Below are 22,847 nucleotides of genomic sequence, written 5' to 3' on the forward strand. Positions count from 1 at the left end.
ATTTAATTTTTATTGGAAAGGCGGATATACAGAGAGGAGAGACAGAGAGGAAGATCTTCCGTCCGATGATTCACTCCCCAAGTGACCACAACGGTCGATGCTATGCCGATCCGAAGCCAGGAGCCTCTTCCAGGTCTCCCACACGGGTGCAGGGTCCCAAAGCTTTGGGCCGTCCTCGCCTGCCTTCCCGGGCCACAGGCAGGGAGCTGGATGGGAAGTGGGGCTGCCGGGATTAGAACCGGCGCCCACATGGGATCCCGGGCGTGCAAGGCGAGGACCTTAACCACTTGTGCCACCGCACTGGGCCCAAGACCTATTTTTTAAAAGAGTAGTTTCTTATATCTTTTAAAAGGAAGTAATATGCACAAATTAATGTTTTATATCTATTGTAGTATATCCCATATAATTGTAGTGTCTATTTATAACTGCTAACACTTATGTTGATAATACAGATTTCTGTTTTTTAAAAAATTGAGTCATTTCTTTAACACTTCGCATTTAGAGATTTGTTATTTTCTTTAACCATGTGGATTTTTGATATCTGATTTGGGTGTGGTGTGTTTAGTCTGTGTGCACGAACGTGGGTGCTTGTATGTGCACTGGGTGCTGGGGAACTCCTGTTTGTAGTGTTGGTGTAGTCTGTCAGACTTTTATCAACTTTCATGTGCTCTCTGGCCTGTTTCCATGGGGAATGGATTTGGGAATCTGATGTTCACCAGTGTCCTGTATTTTTCCCATTTTCCTAATTAACTAAGAACGCTAATCACAGTGATTTTTAGAGAACACTAAAGAAATAAAGTGCAAAATTAGTAATTTACTGGGTCAGAAATTAACCACTTGCATCTTTAGCTATTAAATTCATCTCTACAATTTCAAAGCCATTTGGTTTCCTTATTTTATCAGAGCTATTGAAGATCTCCTAGCATTAATGGACCTAAATTAAAGTTTTACTTTAGGTGATCATACTGTTTTGTTTTGAATTCTGCTGTATTTCTGGTAATATCAACAACAAAGGTTTTCCAGAAGACACTGAGTTACATACATTTGATAAATGTGAATTAAACAAAGTTATAGTCCATATTACCTGAATATCAGTCAGGATTGTGCTCTGTTGTTTTTCTAAGATATATTTATTTGTATGAAAGATAGAGAGATGGGGGAAGACAAAGAAAGTTCTCCCATTGGCTGATTCGCTTTCCAAAGCATGTTTAAACTTAAAATATGACTTAATATGAATATCTATAGTAGGCCCCAACCATATTGAGATTCAACATTATGTTTCTGTTAAAAGCCAGTTTAGGCAGTAAAGTAAACAAAGATTGAGGTCTAATTTCATTATTTTGACATTGAGGGAATATTTTGTATTGAGGGAAAATTCAGTTTAGTACAATTCACCCATCTGTTAGGTTAAATCTAGGTGTTCTGTTTGTCTGGTTTCTTTTTTTAAAGATTTATTTATTTTTATTACAAAGTCAGATATACAGAGAGGAGGAGAGACAGAGGAAGATCTTCCGTCGTATGATTCACTCCCCTAGTGACTGCAGCGGCCAGTGCTGCGCAGATCCGAAGCCAGGAACCAGGAGCCTCTTCTAGGTCTCCCACATGGGTGCAGAGTCCCAAGGTTTTGGGCCAACCTCGACTGCTTTCCCAGGCCACAAGCAGGGAGCTGGATGGGAAGTGGAACTGCCAGGATTAGAACCAGTGACCATATGGGATCCCGGCGCATTCAAGGTGAGGACTTTAGCCGCTAGGCCACGCCACCGGGCCTGTTCTGTTTGTTTTTTAACATATTTTACAGCCATCCTGACTTCTCGTTTCTAAACTTATTAGCTATCGATCTGTTAATTTTTAATTTATTGTTTTGAAGAATTGTTTATTTCGTTGAAAACTGGAGTGACAGAAAGAAAGATCCTCCATTGACTGTTCACTTTCTAAACGGCCACAGCAGCCAAGTCTAGGCCAACCTAAGCCAGGAGCTAGGGACTCCCACTTGAGTAGTTGGCCAAGTTGGTGTCCTAGGCAGTGGCTTAATGTGCTGTGCCATAACCACTGCCTCTGGTTGACTAAATTTTGAACCTAGTTCGTTGAACCTTTTCTGTTGGTTACTGAATTACCACTGGCTCTCCTTTCAGATAAGAAAAGAGCTTTGTAATCATAAAAGAATTTAAATTCAATCCTTGCTATTTTCTGATTTAAAACCAAAATCCCATAACTTCCGCCTTTCAGTTCCAGTGCAAAAAGCTTCCTTGACTTCCATGAGATATGTTTGCTTACAGGAAGGCTAAGTTGACTTTCATGTGTACCATCAATTAAGAGGAGTTTTGGAATGTGAAATCCGTTTTCTTATGACTCATTATGGCCCTCACAATGGATGTGCCATAGAAATCCAAAGAATACATGCATGAATGCTTACTGAGCATGCCTTCCCTTCCTCAGATTAAAAAATGAAAACAAACCCCCTGATCACCATTTATAGTCATTGTGAGTCCTGATGCAGGACTTGCTCAAGATAGGTTCAGAAAGCAAGCAGCTGCTCTCTTATTGATAAAACTCCACATTAGAAAATCACCAGAAAATCATAATGTCTGTTATGAATACATACTTAAGATGTTTTATACACGTAACTGCTCTGTATCACTTGTTTTCAAAGTGCTACTGCATCGAATTCAGTTAGTAGTTAACTCAGTCCATGGGAGATAGTAAGGGTATGTGTCATTATTCCAGTTTTGATGAGTAAAAGAGGATAACACACCATTATTTCTTTTGATTGTTTATTTTTTTTTAATTTTTGACAATCTTTACATAGTTAATTAGGGTAAAAAGGTTCAAGGGCTACAGGAAAGTGGATAAGACTAGTATTTATTCCATATTGTTTTCCTTCATGTTTAAAGGGGGGTATTAAGGGAGAAGGCCCACCCAACAGCCCATACTCCCCTGGTCCCGGATGTAGGGCATGCTCTGAGGTTCTTGCTCAAGTGGTTTTGATATTTCAACAGTTATAAATTGCTGCCAGTCTTGCCACTCCAAGCACTATGAGGTCTTTGAAAAATCCACTGATTGAAAATAGTCCATCATAGCTGAGATGGTTGGTTGACCTGTTCTGTCTTCTCTCTTTTCTTGGTTGGGGTTCTGAGTCCAGCATTTTGATTGGGGAGATCGCCAAAGAAACTTTGTCCGAGGTGTTCTCAGACCAGATTCTTGTGCTAGCAAGTACAGGGCCCAGCACAGTCCATCACCCCAATCAGCTGGTGGTTGCATTTGCTGGGTTGGTTCTGTTTTCACTCCCGACTTCCACTGGAACCAATGGGTGTTGCAGTCCAGCGTGGTACTGCCCAGCACATACTTGGCCCTCGCATAAACCAGAGGGAGCTGCAGCCTAGTTGGAGCGACCCGCAATAACCCCCACCAGGCCCACCCCTTACCCTGGATTGCCAGTATGTGAGGCAGTAGGCCAGTCTGTCCCACACCCCATTCCACCCCAGTCCCTGTCCTGGTTTTCGTGCCCTCCCGTGGGAGTGATAACCCAAGAGGGATGAGCCCACTATTTCCCTCCCAGGCCTCTCCCAGTCCCAGATTATGCACTCTCCAGGTAGTTCTGTGATTTGCCTTGACAGAACTAGCCACCAGTGCCAGCTTCTTCCAGCTGATGCTGCGTCTAAGCCCAAACCACCCTCTCCCACTCTAATTTTGTTTGCACCAGTAGGAATAATCAGCCCAGCCTGGCTTTTCCCTGATCTAGTCCACATGAGGCGCACAGGTGTGGTAGCCCTGCCTTGTCTGGTCTGCCCTCATCCCAGCCTACACTCTCCTGCGGGAAGTAGCTGTCCAGCAAAGGAACCCTCCCTTATTCCCCTGCCGGCTCTGCCCACTTCCTTATTCTCACGCTGGTTAGGCACTGTGGTCCCTTCCAGGACAGGCAACCTCACCTTGGCTTTCCGTATTGTGCACTAGTCTTTGTTGCGACTGAACCTGGCTCGAACCACACTGGTGCTTGGATTTGCTCGTGGATGACGTGGACAGATTCAGCCTGGTCTTCCTCCAACCCCTGCCAATTGTATGCCAGTGGGTAACTTTCCATGGCCTGTTCTGGGCTGTTTCCTATCATGTTTCTTGTACTTACCTGCTGGGTCTGTGTCCTGCCAGAGGAGTTGCCCAGGCTCCTCCATCAGAACCTCTCCCAATGCCAGGTTTCACGCTTGCCAGCAGGTCCATGAGCCAGCCCTACTCAGTCCACCTCCTGTCCTAGCAGGAACAGTGGCTTTTCCTGACTGGCCTTCAACCCAAATTGGTCCTTGCTGTTGGATGTTTCAGCCCAGCCATGGTTCATCCATACCCACAAATGGCTCACACATGGCTCAGTAGGGTTTGAGACCTTGCCTAGTCCATCCCACATCTGCCCTGGTCCTCCAGGACACCAGTGTTGGAGTCTGGCCTGGCTCGGTGCATCCAATCCCAGTCCACACTTGTGCCAAGGGGGACTACAACCATTTCCCATTCAGAACACAGCCCCCATTCCAGCCCCCATGCCCCTTGGCAGGAACCTCAACCCAGCTAGGGTTGTCCCCTTAGCTCCCCAACCGGGCCTGTTCCCAGCCATAGATCTCGTGCATGCCAGTGGTTGCTCTGACTCAGCTTGGCACAGCTCCTCACCTGTCCTAACCTCTGCCTTAGACACTGTGGCTTAGCGTCCCTGGCTCATGTGGAGCAGTAGGTCCAAGAACCTAGCTCGGCATGCCCTGTGCTCCCTCCTGGTTTCTAGTTTTGCTTGTGGGCTAAGGTTTGCTCAGTCCTGCCAGATCTACCCTGTTCCATTACCAGTTGACACATTAGCCAACTGTTGGAGCTACTTTTCCCAGCTTGTCCGAACCCCAGGTCTGGACCACATGTTCACCAGAGGGAGCTATGACTCTCCAAGGGAGTTTCCCAGGTTATTCCACTTAATCCGCTCCTGGACCCAGTTCTCATACATGGCATTGGGTTTTAGGCCAGTGCTCAGCGCAGTGTGGCCTTCCATTTGGCCTTGTATGAGCTGGTGAACGTTGCAGCCCGGCCCACCACAGACCCTAATCAGGATGCACATTTGGGTGCTGCTGCCCTGACCAGTCCAGATTTTGGGGGGTTCCTTTACCTGTGATTGATGGCAGGCTCCTAGGTCACACTTGGCTTAGTCCATCACCACCCCAACTCTTGAGATAACCAGTGGGGCTAGAATTTTCACAGGATGTGGCCCACACATCCCTCACAAAATTTACCCCCGGTTATGATTGTTGAGTGCTGGTTAATGTAATGGCTTGCTTAATGTGACCCTTCCCCTGATCCATCATCATGTCAGGTAACATGATATAATTCTACAGGACTAGCCCAAAGCCATAGCTTCTGCATGGACTGGTATTTGGTGGTCAGCATTGTTCAGGGATTACAAGTTTTACAAAGGAAGAGTTACTGCCAGTGGGAATCTTTACGAATGTTTCAGGTCCTAGAAGCACAATGGGTTCAACCTGGAGATAATTAAGCAGCGACTCAAAGAACCAAAACCCTAGAGCTCCCCGGTTGGGCGGCCAGCAGGCCGAGCCTGGCACCAAATGGTGCACTGGCTGCCCGGGAACAGCTCACCACGTGCACATGGTGGCTGTCGTCTAGGATCCAGGCATGAGACGCCCCGTCCTGAGACCCACCCACAGCCAGGAGGCTGCTGGAAGTTTAAATTCCCAGGCCCAAGATCGCGCCCCTCCCAAATCCCATTCACCACCCAATGAAGGCAGCGGGTGGGTCCCAGACCTGCCCAGTCACGGAGACCTCCTCCCTCAGTGTATTCACCCCGAAGGGAGCAGCCCCTGGAGCCCAGGCAGACCTGGGAACAGCTCACCACATGCACATGGTGGCTGTCGTCTGGGATCCAGGCATGAGACGCCCTGTCCTGAGACCCACCCACAGCCAGGAGGCTGCTGGAAGGCAAACCATTATTTCATCAATTATGTTCAACATAAGAGATTGCAGGAAGGTGATGGTTTTTCTGCTGGTTGGCCTGAAGACTCTGTTAAGACTGTATTTGTCATCCATGTCCTGCTGTCCATCTCTTGACTTATTTGTGAGATGTATTTATCTATTATGGCTAGAATGGAATAACACTGGAGCTAATGCTAGAATCATGTCAAGCTCCTCTGATGGGTAATTCCTCTCACATCTGTCTGCTTTCACAGTTATTTATTCAGTGGAACTTGAATCCACCTCCCTCTTGTCTTACATCCCTTTCATGTCTTAGTTTTAAAACCCCTTCCCTTGGGCCCGGCGCAATGGCGCAGTGGTTAAGGTCCTCGCCTTGCACGCCCGGGATCCCATATGGGCGCTGGTTCTAGTCCTGGCAGCCCCGCTTCCCTTTCAGCTCCCCGCCTGTGGCCCGGGAAAGCAGCCAAGGATGACCCAAAGCTTTGGGACCCTGCACCCACGCAGGAGACCCAGAAGAGGCTCCTAGCTTTGGACCGGCATGGCATCAGCCATTGTGCTCACTTGGGGAGTGAATTGTTGGACGGAAGATCTTCCTCTCTGTCTCTCCTCTCTGTATATCCGCCTTTCCAATAAAAAAAAAATAAAATAAATCTTTAAAAAAATATTATAAAAAAAAAACCCTCTCTTGTGAAGTGTTGTACAGAACTGAGTATTCAGTTCCTGGTCCTCTTGGGTACTTCTCATTAACCAAGAGCAGTTTTTTTACTGTATTGTTATTACACAGTGACCACTTATTCTCCACTAGACTGGGAACTCATGAGGGTAAGAATGAGTTACATTATCTCAGCATTCATCCTCATATATGGCAGGTAGTTTTCTTGCATCCTGAGGGAACGAATGCCACCCAAGATTGCCTTTAGGTAGTGGTGATTGTATAATTTCATTGTGCTAGCTCCTCAAGGCCAAGGACAATAGTGACAAAGTCCCTCCTTCGACAGCTAACTTAATCAATATAGCTAGCAAATGTGGATGATTTGGAGTTGAAAGATTCTGTTAGCTCTTTCACTCATCTAGCTCAGAGAGGTCATTCAGGTTTCTCCTGTTTCAGGGCAATCATTTGGCTACAGTGAAAATTCATTTAGATCATATGGGACAGTAGTTTGCAAACTAAATCATTGCAAATATGATAAATGAAAAGCAGGCAGTGTTATCTGGGAAAAAGAATGCATGCTTTGGCCTTAGATGGATTTTAAATTCAGATTCTACTTTTTACTTCTAAAACTTAAATTTTTCATCTATTAGAGATAAATAGCAATATTTTGGCAACTAAGAAAAGCCTAGTGAAGGGCAAAAGGAATCCAGGCAGTGTTCTGATTGTGTTCCCCCTGCAATAGTTGGCTTTTTTCAGCCAGAGCTTTTGTACATCACGTATTGCTACCTCTGCACACACTTATCTATAATAAATTTGGTCCATGTGCTCCAGGAAGATCAGACCACTCCTGTCGCTGGGGAGCTGGAGAGCCAACTTTATATGCCTTTAGGCAGGAGCTTCTATTTTCATGTCTTTTGGTAAACATGTATGTTCTCATACAGATATACTAAACAATGGAATTTCTGGCTCTCGGAATATACACATATATGATTTTCATAAACAGTACAAGACATTTCCCAATGTGGCTAGACTAACTCACACTGAAACCAGCAGTGTTTGCATCCCAGTTGTTCCCACATTTTCTTAGCCTTCAGTTGTATCTGATGGAATTTTTAGGAATTCTGATGAGCTTTATAGCATTATAGAGCAGTTTGGAAATGGAGCCATTTTCTTAATTCACAACACCCAAAATACTAGACTTCCATACATCTATTTTCAAAAATATACTCTGAGGGCAGCACCATGCCATGGCAGGATAAGCCTCCGCCTGCAGCACCAGCATCTCATATGGACATAGGTTCAAGTCCCAGCTGCTTCACTTCTGATGAAGATGCCTGCTCTAATATACTTAGGAAGTAAAGCATGGCCAAATAGCTTGAACCCTTGCTCGTATATGTGAGACCTAGAAGAACGTCCTGCTTCCCAGCTTTGGACCAGCCCAGCTGTGGCCATTGCAGCCATCTAGAGAGTTTACCAACAGATGGAAGATCTCTCTTCACTCCCTCTAACTCTATCTTTCAAAAATGGTAATAAAAATAAATAGTTTTAAATGTATTTTGTGGGACAGCAGAAAACTGTATCAAGTGTAGAACTTCTAGCACTGTTTCTGACATATGAATAGAAGATGAGAAACAATATCTACTAATAGTGTCTTTAGTACTATTATCAGTGTATACTATGATCCTTGTGGGGAAATGGGATATGGTGAATAGAAAGATGACTAAGGGTAGCAGGAGGAGCATAGGGAGTGGGTGTTTTGTGTGTATGTTGGTGAAAGGAGCCCTCAGCAGTGTGGCGGCTGCAGGACACACCTGAGCCAGATTGGACTCAATGCTTGGACTCTAACCATGGTCACCATCGCCACATGGTGAGCAAGTCCTGGGCATGCACAGGCCTGGGAGATTTCTCACCTCATGGTAAGTACGCCATGAGGCAATTTAGGGAACTGAATTAATTACTTGGCTACACCCTGCCGCCACCACCTTGCAGCGGGAGGAGCCTGGGGGTGTTTGGCCATGGGGTTGGGTGAAGGGAGCTCTTAACAGCATGGTGACTGCTGAGGGATCCTAAACCAGGTCAGACTCAATGCTTAGAAATCTGGCCTTGGCCACCACTGCCATGTGGTGAGCGAATCCTGGGCTTTGGATGGTGAGCATGCCAAGTGGAACCAGTGGATGACTTGGCTGCTTGGCGGTGAGCTCTAGAGTATTGGAGTATGTAGTTACTGCCTAGAGATAAAAGCAGTGTGCATGTAGGTGAGGAATGAATCCTATGTGACTCCCAGTGGTGAGGTCACTAAACTTGCTGGCAAGCGTGGGGACTGAGACCTGATGGTTTAGAGGAGAGAGTCCATAAGATCTGTTTAAATCAGACTGATTCACCAGCCCACTTGGGAGTTCTGAGATGGTTTGTTAGTGCAGAACATCAATGACTGCCACACACCACCCCACACAAAAGCTATGGCTGGGGGCCTAACAAAGCTACATCCCAGTACCTAATTGAATGTCATAGGGGACAGGTCATATTAGGCAGGGTATGAAACTAACCAGCACACAAGAGAATCAGGCCTGGAGGTAGATTCTGTGGGGGATAAGTGGCCAACCCTGTGGAAATACAAGTCCCGCTAGTTAGCACAAGAGTTGGGGTGGTAATGGGCTAAGCTAGGGGTGACCATGGAACCCACTGACACTCACAGCTGCTGGAGCTGTATACAGCCTGGTAGGTCCTGGCTGCAGCAACTACACGTGTATCCTAAAACAGGTGTGAGTTGGGCCGGGCTGTGACATCCTCCAACTCATACAAAGGCCAAGATGGAGTGGCAGGCTATGCCGAGCAAGGGCATAGCTTCTGCTGGAGCATGTGAGATCTGGGTCAGGGAGTGGGCTGAGTGGGGGAACCTGGGAAACTCCCCTACTGGGGTCACAGCTCCTGCTGGTGAGCATGTGTTTCAGCCCGAGTGTTGGGCACTTTGAGCAGGGTAACTTCAACTGTTGGTTAGTGTGTGGGTTGGTTTTGGAAGGGGGGCGGCTAGGTAGGGCTGAAGGAAACTTACCTCACCTGCAAGAGCAGAAATCAGGCTGGAGCAAAGGTCAAACTCAGCTAGGCTATCGCACTTACCACATTGCATGAGACTGGGATGGGAGCAGATGCAGCAGGGCCAGGTTCCACTACCCTCCAGCAAGTGGTGGGACTTGGGGTAAGCTGGGTCAGAGCAACCACTGGCACATGCAAGATCTATAGCTGGGAACACACCTAGTTGGGCAGCTAAGGAGATACCTGGCTGGGTTGTGGTTCTCATTGGTAAGACGGTGAGGGAATGGGAGCTGCATTCTGGTCTGGTTAACGCTGCAGCATACCTTGGCACAAGTATAAACAGGGGCTGAGTGTGCCAGACTAGGCTTGACCCTAGCACTCACTGGTGCTCATGAGGACCAGAGTAGATGTAGGACAGGCTGATCTAGGTTTTTGCCCATGCTGAGCCGGATGTGAGCTGGGTCTGTGTGTGGACCAGGCTAGACTGGACTGTAACACCGAACAGTAATAACCAGAATGGGTTGAAAGCTGGTCAAGAAAGGCCATTGTTCCTGCTAGGTCAGGAGTTGGACTGAGTAGGTCTGGCCCATGGACCCATCCGTGTGTGTGTGAGAGATCTGGAACTGGGGAGAGGTTCTGATGGAGGAGTCTGGTAAGCTCATCTGTCAGGACAAAATCCATTCAGGTGAAAGCAAGAACCATGATAGAAAGCAGACCAGACCAAGCCAAAGAACAGTATCCAGTGGCATACATTAGGGCCTGGTTGGGGGCAAACCAGGCAGGGCCAGTTCACATAACCTACTGGCAAATGCAAGAACCAGAAGAAAGTGTGGGTTGAACCAGGTTCAGTCACAACACACACTAATACACATGAGGGCTTGGACTGTGTGCCTTCTGGGCTGGACTAGGCTGTAACCCTAACCAACCTGAGATGGTGTTAAGGGTGGGCTGGGCCAGGCCAGCCTACAGCACCCACTGGCAAAAGCTGAGGTGAGGCAGGCCATGCCAGACCAGGTCATGGCACCCAACCAACACACACAAGAGCTGGAGTGCAGGGGGCAAAGCTAGTAGGAGGATGTGGAGGACTCCCCTGCTGGATCTCCATTCCCACTGGAGAGCGTTAATTGGGATGGGGCAGACCAAACCAGGCAGAACTACAATATCTGTTGGTCTCATGTGAGCTGGACCAGGGAAAAGCCAGGCTGGGTTGACTGTTCTTACTGGTACAAGTGTAAGTCAGAGTGGGTGTGGGTTGGTTGGGCTCTACTGTAGCATCAGTTAGAAGATGCTGGCATGGGAGGGCTAATTCTGTCAAGCCAAACTGCAGAACTATATGGAGAGTGCATGATCTGGGAGTGAGAGTGGGCCCAGTAGCGAAATAGTGGGTACTTCCCTCCTGGGTTTACTGTGTTTGGTGAGCATGAGAACCAGGGCTTGGGCAGGCATGGCTAGACAGAGAGTGGCACCTGTTGGCAGGTGTGTTGGCTGGATAGTAGGGCTGGTTGGGTTGAACTAGGCTTCAATGCACATTGACAGGTGTGAGAGCTGAATGGGATGTGGGACAGGGTGGATCAGTCTGCTGTCCATACTGGCAAGCATGGGAACCAGGGTGGGGGGTGGGACTGATGAGGGTTATTGGGAGTTACCCCAACTAGGCTGCAGGTCCCACTAGTTTGTGAGGTCAAGTGTGTGGTGGGCTGGATTGAGATGGGCTCCAACACCCATTGGTTTGTGTACAAGACGGGGCTGTAGGCAGAACTGACCCAGCAATTACAACCACCACCATCTGCATAAGCTGATGGGGCAACAGACTGTGCTGGACCCTGTGCTGGCAAGTACACCCAAGAATTTGGTCTGGGATCACTTCAGATGAAGTTTCTTTGGAGATCCCCCCAGTCGAAGTACCGGACTCAGAACCCAACCATGAAGAGAAGTGCAGGTTCCATGATCTGATCATGGAGTCCATGTGTCAAAGCTGAGCCTCCTCAGTGGCTCAGACAGAGCAGTGGACAGCATATCCAGGTGCACATGGAGAATATGGTGGTAGTACATTGGAGCCTGCAGAGGATACCTGGTGCCACACAGAGGACAGAACCAATTGATCAACTAGCCCACGGAATCGCTGCTGGCATTGAAAATCTAGGCAAGTGGAGATGCTAAGATGGACTAAGTCAGCCAGTGAATTCTGAAGAGAATTCATCATGCTTGGAATGGCGAGACTGGCAGCAATTCAGAACAGTTGAACTATTGAAACCACTTGAGCAGTGCCCTCAGAGCATGCCCCATGTCAGGGACCTGGGATGGATGGGAGGCTGGGTGTGGCTTCTCCCTTTGTCTCTCCCTTTCCCCCAGATACAGAAAGGAAAAAAGAGAATGTGGAAACAATGGTCTTACTGACTTTCCTGTAGCCTTTCACCCATTGAGCCCTAATCAGCTATGTAAAGATCATCAAAAGAGAAAGCAAAGAAAAAGAAAGATAAAGTGAGTAAGATGCCTCTGCCTACCAGATGCTCCAGACTAGGACTGGGAAAAGGTAGTAGTGCTAGCATCGGTAGTGTTTGCATTAGCAGAAAGAGTAAAGGGTTAATGTTCTGGGAGTGTGACTGAGCCCCTTGCTGGGAGTGATAGAGCCAGTGACTTGCTGGAAAAGCTCACAAGGCCGGAGTTGTTGCCTGTTATCCTGTTATTTAGCCTTGTCACTTGTGGCACTCACTTAGAGAAAGGGGGACTAAGCTGGTGACCCTGTGTGAAGCTGTAAAACTCCTTTTTGTTCCCTGCCACCGCCTTTTCACTTCTTCTTCCACCAGAAAGCCTGTCCCAAGTACACAGTGCTTACATAGCACTCAAGATTTGACAGCCGAAGGATAGCGTTGGTTACTTGAATCCCATCATTCCTCTGCTGAGTCTCCTTTCTATTTATGTTGAGGCATAAAGTTTGTATTCTTGCTGGGGCACAAGTTGCATTGTCATGGCATTTGAACATCATGGACTGCTGCTGTTCCCTCCATACCTTATGGAGATAGGAAAAGTTATGTGACGCCGAAGATGAAAATCAAGATCGCACATATTCTTCTACTGAATATCTACTGGGCTTCAGGTACTGGAGATAATGGGCCAATGAAGAAAGATGGATATGGTCCCTGTTATGGAACTGACAAATATAGTAGGGGATAAAACAGGTAAAAAACCTGATATGGGTGCTTACTGAGCCAAAGAACAGAACCCTGTGGAAGGATTCAGAGAAGAAGGCTTCCTGGAAGAGAGTACAGAAACCTGACAGCTTTGTGATGGGGAGTGGGATGTCTAGGTAAAGGAAATGATGTATAGGAAGGACTGGATACAGAGAGACTGGCTTGCTGAAAGGAATCTTAACACAAGAACCATAACATGCCGGAAGATGGGTTGGGCTGGAGCCAAAGAGATCAGTTGTTTTATGAAGCCATAAAAGATAAGTAACCAATGTTCTTAGCACAATGAGTTCCAAAACTCACTTCTTCCTCAAGCCTCCAACACAAACATCCTGGATTCTGTAGAACCCAATACAACTATTTTGGAGAATAAAGAAAAATCCTATTAAAAAGAAAAGTACTATTTGCGAGAACTATGTTTAATGTCCCTTGTTCTCTTGTTTTCCAGGAATGTTTACCCTTGCGGAAGTTGCTTCACTTAATGACATTCAGCCAACTTACCGAATCCTGAAACCATGGTGGGACGTCTTTATGGATTACCTGGCAGTTGTCATGTTGATGGTAGCCATCTTTGCGGGAACCATGCAACTTACCAAAGATCAGGTGGTCTGTTTGCCGGTATTGCCATCTCCTATAAATGCGAAGACACACGTACCACCAGGAAATACTGATATCACCACTGACATCCCGAAGACAGAAGCAGCCACTAACCAAGACCAAGATGGGCAGACGACAGATGACGCTTCCTTTGGCACATCTGCTGTGACACCTGACATACCTCTCAAAGCCACATATCCTCACACAGACTCTACATTTCCAAACCAGGAAGCAAAGAAAGAGAAGAAAGATCCAACAGGCCGAAAAACCAACTTGGATTTTCAGCAATATGTATTTATTAATCAGATGTGTTACCATCTAGCCCTTCCCTGGTATTCTAAGTACTTTCCATACCTTGCTCTTATACATACTATTATTCTCATGGTCAGTAGCAACTTTTGGTTCAAATATCCCAAAACATGCTCCAAAGTAGAACATTTTGTTTCGATATTAGGAAAGTGCTTTGAATCTCCTTGGACTACAAAAGCGCTGTCTGAGACAGCATGTGAAGACTCAGAGGAAAACAAGCAGAGGATAACGGGTGCCCAGACTCTACCAAAGCATGTGTCTACCAGCAGCGATGAAGGCAGCCCCAGTGCCAGCACCCCGATGATCAACAAAACAGGCTTTAAATTTTCAGCTGAGAAGCCTGTGATCGAAGTTCCCAGCATGACCATTCTGGATAAGAAAGATGGTGAACAGGCCAAAGCTCTGTTTGAGAAAGTGAGGAAGTTCCGTGCCCATGTGGAAGACAGTGACTTAATCTACAAGCTCTATGTGGTCCAGACAGTTATCAAAACAGCCAAGTTCATTTTCATTCTCTGCTATACTGCCAACTTTGTCAATGCGATCAGCTTTGAACATGTCTGCAAGCCAAAAGTTGAGCATCTGACTGGCTATGAGGTCTTTGAGTGCACCCACAACATGGCTTATATGTTGAAAAAGCTTCTCATCAGCTACATATCCATAATTTGTGTTTATGGTTTCATTTGCCTCTACACACTCTTTTGGTTATTCAGGATACCCCTGAAAGAATATTCTTTTGAAAAAGTCAGAGAGGAGAGCAGTTTTAGTGACATTCCTGATGTAAAAAATGACTTTGCATTCCTTCTGCACATGGTAGACCAGTATGACCAGCTGTATTCCAAGCGTTTTGGTGTGTTCTTATCAGAAGTCAGTGAAAACAAACTTAGGGAAATCAGTCTGAACCATGAGTGGACATTTGAGAAACTCAGGCAGCATGTCTCACGTAATGCCCAGGACAAGCAGGAGTTACACCTGTTCATGCTGTCAGGTGTGCCTGATGCTGTCTTCGACCTCACAGACCTGGATGTGCTAAAACTTGAACTGATTCCAGAAGCTAAAATTCCTGCTAAGATCTCTCAAATGACTAATCTCCAAGAGCTGCACCTCTGCCACTGCCCTGCAAAGGTAGAACAGACTGCTTTCAGCTTTCTCCGCGATCACTTGCGGTGCCTTCACGTGAAGTTCACTGACGTGGCTGAGATTCCAGCCTGGGTGTATCTACTCAAGAACCTGCGAGAGCTGTACTTGATAGGCAATTTGAACTCCGAAAACAATAAGATGATAGGACTCGAATCTCTCCGAGAGCTGCGGCACCTGAAGATTCTCCATGTGAAGAGCAATTTGACCAAAGTTCCCTCCAACATTACAGATGTGGCCCCACATCTTACGAAGTTAGTCATTCATAATGACGGCACTAAACTCTTGGTACTGAATAGCCTTAAGAAAATGATGAATGTTGCTGAGCTTGAACTCCAGAACTGTGAACTAGAGAGAATTCCACATGCGATCTTCAGCCTCTCTAACTTACAGGAACTGGATTTAAAATCCAATAACATCCGCACAATTGAGGAGATCATCAGTTTCCAGCATTTAAAACGACTGACTTGTTTAAAATTATGGCATAACAAAATCGTTACCATTCCTCCCTCCATTACTCACGTCAAAAACTTAGAGTCGCTTTATTTCTCTAACAACAAGCTTGAGTCCTTACCAGCAGCAGTATTCAGTTTACAGAAACTAAGATGCTTAGATGTTAGCTACAACAACATTTCCACAATTCCGATAGAAATAGGATTGCTTCAGAACCTGCAGCATTTGCATGTCACAGGGAACAAGGTGGACATCCTGCCCAAACAGTTGTTTAAATGCGTGAAGTTGAGGACTTTGAATCTGGGGCAGAACTGCATCTCCTCCCTCCCAGAAAAAATTGGGCAGCTCTCCCAGCTCACTCAGCTAGAGCTGAAGGGGAACTGCTTAGACCGCCTGCCAGCCCAGCTGGGCCAGTGTCGGATGCTCAAGAAAAGCGGGCTTGTTGTAGAAGATCACCTTTTTGACACCCTGCCACTCGAAGTCAAAGAAGCATTGAATCAAGACATAAATGTTCCCTTTGCAAATGGGATCTAAACTGAGATAATACGTGTACATCCATGCGCAGGAGCAACTTCCTAGATTGCAGATGCTCACGTACAAGTTATTGCAAGATAATGCATTTTAGGAGTAGGTACATCTTTTTAAATAAAACCGAGAGGATGCATAGAAGGCTGATTGATAGGGGACGCATTTGATTGTTCAGTGTGTGTAGTGTTTAAGTCATTCATTTTCAAACCTTTTTTTTTTTCCCTTTCTCTTTCTCTCTCTCTCTCTCTCTTTTTTTTTTTTTTCCTCTTGGGGAAAGGGAAGAAACAGTTATAATCACTAATCTTGGTTCTTTTTAAATTGTTTGTAACTTGGATGCTGCCGCTACTGAATGTTTACAAATTGCTTGCCTGCTAAAGTAAATGATTAAATTGACATTTTCTTACTAGGCCGCCTCTTTGAGGTGTCTTGATTTACTCTGCTTTATTGGAACAATATTAATTTTAACTCAGACCACTATCACGTCAGATCCAAGCTTGTAGATTTATTTTTGTTGAAGTATTAATTCCTGTTTTCATTTAAAATACCTCAAATAAGCACTTCTTGTGACACGTACAACTGCTTCAGAGAATCCCATTCTATAGGTTGTAGGGATCTTTTGTCCCATTTTAAAGAATAAAAGCTCGAAAAATAAACAATACATCCCTTAATCATAGTTTTCCCCATAGTCTGGAGTTGTGATCATTTTTCTACCATTAAGTTAGGGTTACTGATAAATAGAATTTTTTTACATTGTATAATTAAACCAACATGAGACTTCAGTAACTTAATGATTACATAATGTTTCCATATCACTGTGTGGAAGATAACACAGCATCAAAGCAAGAATTATTAAAAAAAAAAAACTTTTAATAGAAGAAAAAAAGCAAGAATTATTTAATTTCTTGATCTTTTCATGGTGTTTAGGTGGTGGTGGTGACAGAGGAAATGTAAGGAGAAGAAATAAGCCTTATGATTGAATGAGTTGGAAAATTCTTGACTTTCCCTATTTATTTTCATGACAAGCTGTATTTCCTGTGTTTGTCTACAGCTGGGAGGGCCAATGTCCAGGAAAATCCTGGCAGAATATACTTTTCAGATTATGGTTTTCTTTCTTATCTAATTTGCAAAATGTCTGAATCAATCTCTGGGAGGAAAAAAAATCCTTGACACTTGTTTAGGTAGAGTTGGCAGGTGTTTCCTAGGCCTTTGACAAGAACATTCCTTCCGAAGGAGAATGACTTGGCACTCTAGATGACAAGTGATGTCCTGACCCTTCACAGCTACACTCAGGGAGAAATGAGCATCCTCCTGTCCCTTTGAAGAGACATGTCTCATTTGCTTGCTTTTCTTTATTCTGGAGGTACTTCTAAAGCCAAGGGAGGTGAGTCTTTGCCTGCTGTAAAACCTGTAAAAATCATGAGAAGTATTGTCACCAGTGGAAGGGAGGGGTGGCATTTGGTGAAGCAATAAAGATGCCCCTTGGGATGCTTACATCTGCTCTATTCCATCTTCCTATCAGTGTATTCCTTGGGAAGCAGTAGGTGATGATTCTCTGCACAGGCTTTAGCCTGGCCCAGCCCCAGCGGTTTCATTCATTTGAGAAGTGAACCAGCAAATGGAAGATCTCCTGTCTGTGTGCTGTCTGATTAAATTAATAACAAGGAAGACTGCAGCTACTGTCACCATATTAAGAACCGCCCCTAGGGGCCAGCATTGTGATGATAAAGCAGGTTAAGCTACTGCATGTGACACTGGCATTCCTATAGCTGCTGCTTTGTGTTCTGGCTGCTCCAGTTCTGATCCAGCTGCCAACTAATGTCCTTGGGAAAAGCCGCAGAAGATGGCCTAAGTGTTTGGGCCTCATGTCACCCACATGGGAGACCCGGGAGAAATTCTGGCTTTGTCATGGTCCCGTCTTAGTTGTTGCAATCATCTAAAGAGTGAAACAGCATTAAAAGACTTTTTTTTTTCTCTTTCCCTCTTTCCTTTTCTCTTTCTTATTCTTTTAAATAACTCAGTAAAAAGAAAACTGGCCCAACTCTAGCATCCTAACCATTTCATGAATTAGGAGACTTGGCATATAAAATCTCAAGTTCAGGAAAGCAGAGGACTGTGGTAAATTTTTGGTACAGATTCTTTGTAGGCATGTGCCAGTTCTCAGCATTCATTAACATATTTGCTTGCACTGAAGCTGTACCTGTCCTGGGCCTAGCTAGCACAAGGAATTGGGGAATTGGTTTGGGAAGTAGTCATGGCCCCTGTCTAGCTGCAGTTTTGAACCCAAGAGAAAGATAAATACAGATTATGGAAATAAAAAACACAGTGGACCACTGTCGTGCTATAGAGGGTTTCCAACAATGTGTAAGTGGCTGGGGAGTGGTGAACTTGGCTGCTCACCAGCCACATAGGGCACTCTTCCCCCTGCTTAATAATGCTATCCCTTCAATGGGTACAGCATTTTGTGAAGGAGGCCATACCAGCTCAATTATGGAACAAATAGGCTAGGTCTTAGGGTCTTTGCTTTATAGACCAGGAAGCTTGTCTTCCCTTTTAAAATCACTGTTGAAATATGATTGGTATATAACAAGCCATATATATTTAATGTATGCATCTCAGTGAAGTGTCTTCCTTTTTTAAGGGCAAAAGGGCAGGATCCCTGGCTCACTGGTCCTAGTGACTGCTGTTTCTACCACCACTGGGTTCTGACTCTCCCATGAGCCCCCTGATCTTGTTGGAGAGGAATTAGGATTTTTGTTGGTGCTTGTGATTCATGCCAATTTCCACACTCACATTTGATAGTCATGCCATTCATGTCAGCATAGCAATCACAGGAAAAGATGATATCACATTATCAGAGCTCACTCTTTGACAAGGTGGTGATAAAGGTGAGGTGTTGAAGGTCCTACAACTAACTGCTGACGAGAGACACGTTGCTAACTCCTTCACCCATCAACACCCTGCATGTGCCAAGGTAGCTCCACTCCATTGTTTAACCTTTGGGCTGCGGTTGTTTTAGCTGCTGAAAGCTCAAGCAACTATATATGACTACCATTTCAATCCTTTTCTGAGAGCCTCCTGGGAATCTGCCAAATAGTTCAGCATGAAAATTGGCTGAAGGGCCAGCATGGTGCCTCGACGGGCTAATCTTTCACCTGTGATGCTGGCATCCTGTATTTACAGGCAGCAAGTTCAAGCTCTGGTTGCCCCATTTCTGCTTCAGTTCCAAGAGAATGGCCTGGGAAAGCAGCAGAGGATGATTTAAGTCCTTGGGCCTCTACACCCATGTGGGAGACCTTGAAGAAACTCCTGACTCCTGGCTTTGGACTAGTTCAACTCTGGCCATTGTGGTCATTTGGGAAAGAAACCATTTGGAAAGAAATCAGTGAAGATCTTTTTCTTTGTGTTTCTTCCTCTCTCTGTAACTCTGACTTTCAAATAAAAATGAACAAATCTGTAATGTAATATAAAGCTTTGTTAGAGTCAGAGGAAGACCTATCCAAACGACTCACACAGGTATACTGCATAAACAGCGTGAAGAAGTACATATTCTGAATCTGCCAGTGAAACCCTGTAAGCAGTGGCCCCACAGCACATAGCTCAATATATACATTTAAGTGATATTCTGCCTGGATGGAAAACTTCAAGATGTATCTCCAAGGGTGGAACCCAAATATTTCCTAGCACTTAGGCCTGCATAGTCTATCGGCTGTAGTTGGAGTGGAAACATCTGGTTACCACACTGGTGATAACCGTTCATCTTCTGGCTTGGTGATTAAATCACTCAGAATCGCCTCTTCCCCAGGAAGTAGAAAAGATTGTGTCAGCACAGTGCCTAGCACTCCCTGGAGATAAACAGCACATAGTAACAGTGGGTATTAATTCATCATCCAAGTGGGCAGGAAGTTCAGCTGAAGACAGCATTTTCATCTTTGGCTGAGAAGTAGCTGACACATTCAAGCCTACACCTTGCACTTAGCAGTTCTAAGTCTCTACTCTCCTTTAGGGGAATATGCAATTTCAGGTTTCTGCTCTTAAAGGCAGAGGAGGCATTAGGCAGTAAACTGGATAATGAAAATAGCAATTACGATAGTGCCCATTCTGTACCCAATGGGCACTTGATTCACTCATCACAAAAGACTGGAGAGATGTGAATTATCCTGGTTTTAATAAAGAAACTGGGAAGTTAGTCTGGGAAGATAAAGAAACTGGGAAGTTAGTCTGTTCAAGATTGCCAAGCTGACTGGAGACAGGAACATTACTAAATCAGGAAATATAGATCTCTCATGTCTTTTAAGCCTCACAAGGCCACTAACAGCTAGGCAGGATCCCCATTTAGATGAGCGAACTGTGTGACTCTGGGTAACTTGTCTCGGGTCCCGTGTGGATAGCAGCATATGCTGGTCTCAACTCAGCCGTGCCTATAGACAATGCTTGTGCTCTTCCCCTGAACAACACAGCAGATGACGGCTGCTCTGTCAGCAAGTCACCAAGATGTTTTGAAATCTGTGTTGACATCTGGTTACATAAACATGCCTTGAGCTAGGATTTTCCTTCGTTCTTTAGCGTTAACGAAAAGTTTTTGGTATGTCCCGGCATCTGTCCTTTGGGTTATGACTTGTTTCCTCTGCTGGTCTCCAGACAGTCATGTAAGGGCAATCCACCTCAGACTGTGTAGTGATACTTGCTCTCCAAATGGCTATCTGTGCTCATGGTCACTTACTCAAAAATCAGAAAAGTTCAGTCCTGCCTTTCTGATGCTGTTCCGCCTGTGCTGGAAAGTGACACTCAATAGAGCCAGAGAGCCAGAAGCAGGAAGACCCTGGAATCTGTGCGGGGCCCACAGGGAAGATATGACTTTTCTTCTAGCATGGCATTTCCATCATGGGTTCTCAGCCTGTGACCCAAGCAGCTTACTTCATCCTGACCTTCTGTTTTCTCTGGATCTCCTTCTGCTGATGGTCACTGTTCCCTTACATCTGGGCCAGGACGACACTCAGGTGTCTGTGCTCTGTAGGGAGGAAGAACCCAGTTTCACATAGAAGCTGCTTAGAATGGGGAAAGCATTAAGTGAAAAGAACTCACAGCCTTACCACTCGGGTGCATACTTACCCTGTCCAGTCTTGCATTTCAAAGCCTCTAGTGTGTTTAACTTTCTCAGTCTTACTTCCTCCTTCTTGTGAATTTTAGCCCAAATCTCAGTTACAGTTGAGAACCATTTGTGTATCTTAGATCATCAACCTCTTATAGAAGTATGAGGAGAGCTTTTGCAGGATAACCCAACTCATGCAATCCTTCCAGCAGAAGAAGTTTCTCATTCACCAGGACTAAAATTAGAGTCAGTACTGACCAAGAAAGTCTGCCAGAGGCGAAGAAAGAACTCAGAGGAAGCCAGGAAAGGGCTGGGAATGTTTTAAAATATTATAAACAGCTATTCTATTATTTACAGAATAAAATTAGCCCAATGACACATTCTAAGTACGGCCTCAGTTCTTCCTCTAGCCAGGGCTAAACCTGAACCAAATAACATGTGCTCGATTGCTGTTGAGTTAGGACCTGTTGCAATGGCTTTTCAGAAGATTACGGGAAGCACTGTTAACCAGTCATACAGAGTTCTTAGTTGCTAAAATTCTCCGAATGACCTGGAGTTAAATTCACTTTCTTGGCCTGAGACTTAACTCCCTCTGTAACAACAGAGTCTGTTGCCAGCAGTTTCAAATGCCTGCTCTTTGTCACTGCAACCGAGAAGCTGCCCAGGATGAGGGTGAGGGGTTAGGCCACTGGGACTGCCTCTTTAAAGGCAAGTTAGTGCTGGGAATGTGCCTTCACTTCCTCATCTGTGCGGTGGAGTTAGGGCAGTGTGACTCTGCTGGCTGCATAGCTGTGTAGAGGACATGAGCTAGCACACGTGGAGTGCTTAGGATCATTCAGAGCATGTTGAGTACTTACCCCACTGGAGTGGTGTTCATCAATATTTCAAAAAGATTTGGGCAATGTTAAAAATAAACCTGGAAAAGGAGGCTATACAAATGTAAGATAACACTACAGCTAAAGAAATTACACTGCCCAAGAGCTAATTGTGTCTTTCTCTCCTCTAAAACAAAGATAAGTCATTAGTGAATTAATGTCTAACAAGCAGTTATTACTGCATCTATTAATTTGTTTATTTTTACGTAGCAAATTATAGTAACCGGACTTCGTCACATTAAGAACCCTCTTTGCTTGCTTACGATGGTTTTTAAGTAGTTCTCTAAACTTGGGTCAGTTTAAGTGATTCCTCTGGCAGAAGACCCAAGGAGAAACTTCCAAAAACATAGCTGTTAGAAACTCTGTCTGAGGCTAATTTACTAGGTCTTCGATAAGGAAAATTCCCTGCTTTAGTCGTACATGGGAAAGGGATTTGTTGCTGGGTTGACCAATGTTTTGTATTTTTCTTTGGTTAATTTGAAAGTTGTATTAAGACTGATTGCTAGGACTCACAGAGCCCAAGCTTTTTAATCTGTGTAAGAAGATGCAAAGTCATGTTTAGGACCACAGAGAGTTAGCCATTTGCTGCCTTTGAAGAATTCATTTCAAATATTGCATATGTTCGTGTCCTATCTTAACATAACTGATGCATAAAATTCCACATTTACAGAATAGGACTAAGGGGATGGTTCTTAGCAGAACAAAAATAATCTTCCCTTCTATTCATCAAGGTTAGCTTCTTTGGAACCAGAACAAAAGTAGCTTATACACAGTGTTTAGGACATGTAGCCATTAGTTACAGCAAAGCACACTTTGTTACCCATCCTGGCCGTTATTCGTTATGTTTAACTAGTCCTCCATTCCTTTGTCCCTCAGAAAGGAGGAAAAATGAATAGAGCTTTTACATTGTAATTCGTAAGGCAACTAAAGGGTTGCAATTTCTTAAAGATTAGTTAGTTAGTTAGTTAGTTAGTTTTAGTTAAAAAGTAGAGCGACAGAAAGGGAGAGACAGAGAAAGAGGGAGATCTTCCACCACAGGTTTG

The 22,847-nt window shown here is 45.0% G+C and overlaps 1 protein-coding gene across 4 annotated transcripts in view; it reads left to right on the forward strand.

Moving 5' to 3' along the window:
- LRRC8D (leucine rich repeat containing 8 VRAC subunit D) overlaps positions 1–16,246 on the forward strand; it is a 127,017-nt gene extending 110,771 nt beyond the window's left edge. For all 4 annotated transcript variants that reach the window (XM_040998318.1, XM_040998320.1, XM_040998319.1 and 1 more), the window contains one exon: positions 13,268–16,246. In XM_040998318.1, the coding sequence (XP_040854252.1) occupies positions 13,270–15,846 (2,577 nt within the window). In that variant the 5' untranslated portion in view covers positions 13,268–13,269 and the 3' untranslated portion in view covers positions 15,847–16,246. The remainder of the gene's footprint in view (positions 1–13,267) is intronic.
- The last annotated feature ends 6,601 nt before the right edge of the window (positions 16,247–22,847 follow it).

The sequence above is a fragment of the Ochotona curzoniae genome, unplaced genomic scaffold (genome assembly GCF_017591425.1).
Source record: "Ochotona curzoniae isolate NIBS_2020 unplaced genomic scaffold, NIBS_Ocur_1.0 scaffold_1037, whole genome shotgun sequence".
Lineage (NCBI taxonomy): Eukaryota > Metazoa > Chordata > Mammalia > Lagomorpha > Ochotonidae > Ochotona > Ochotona curzoniae.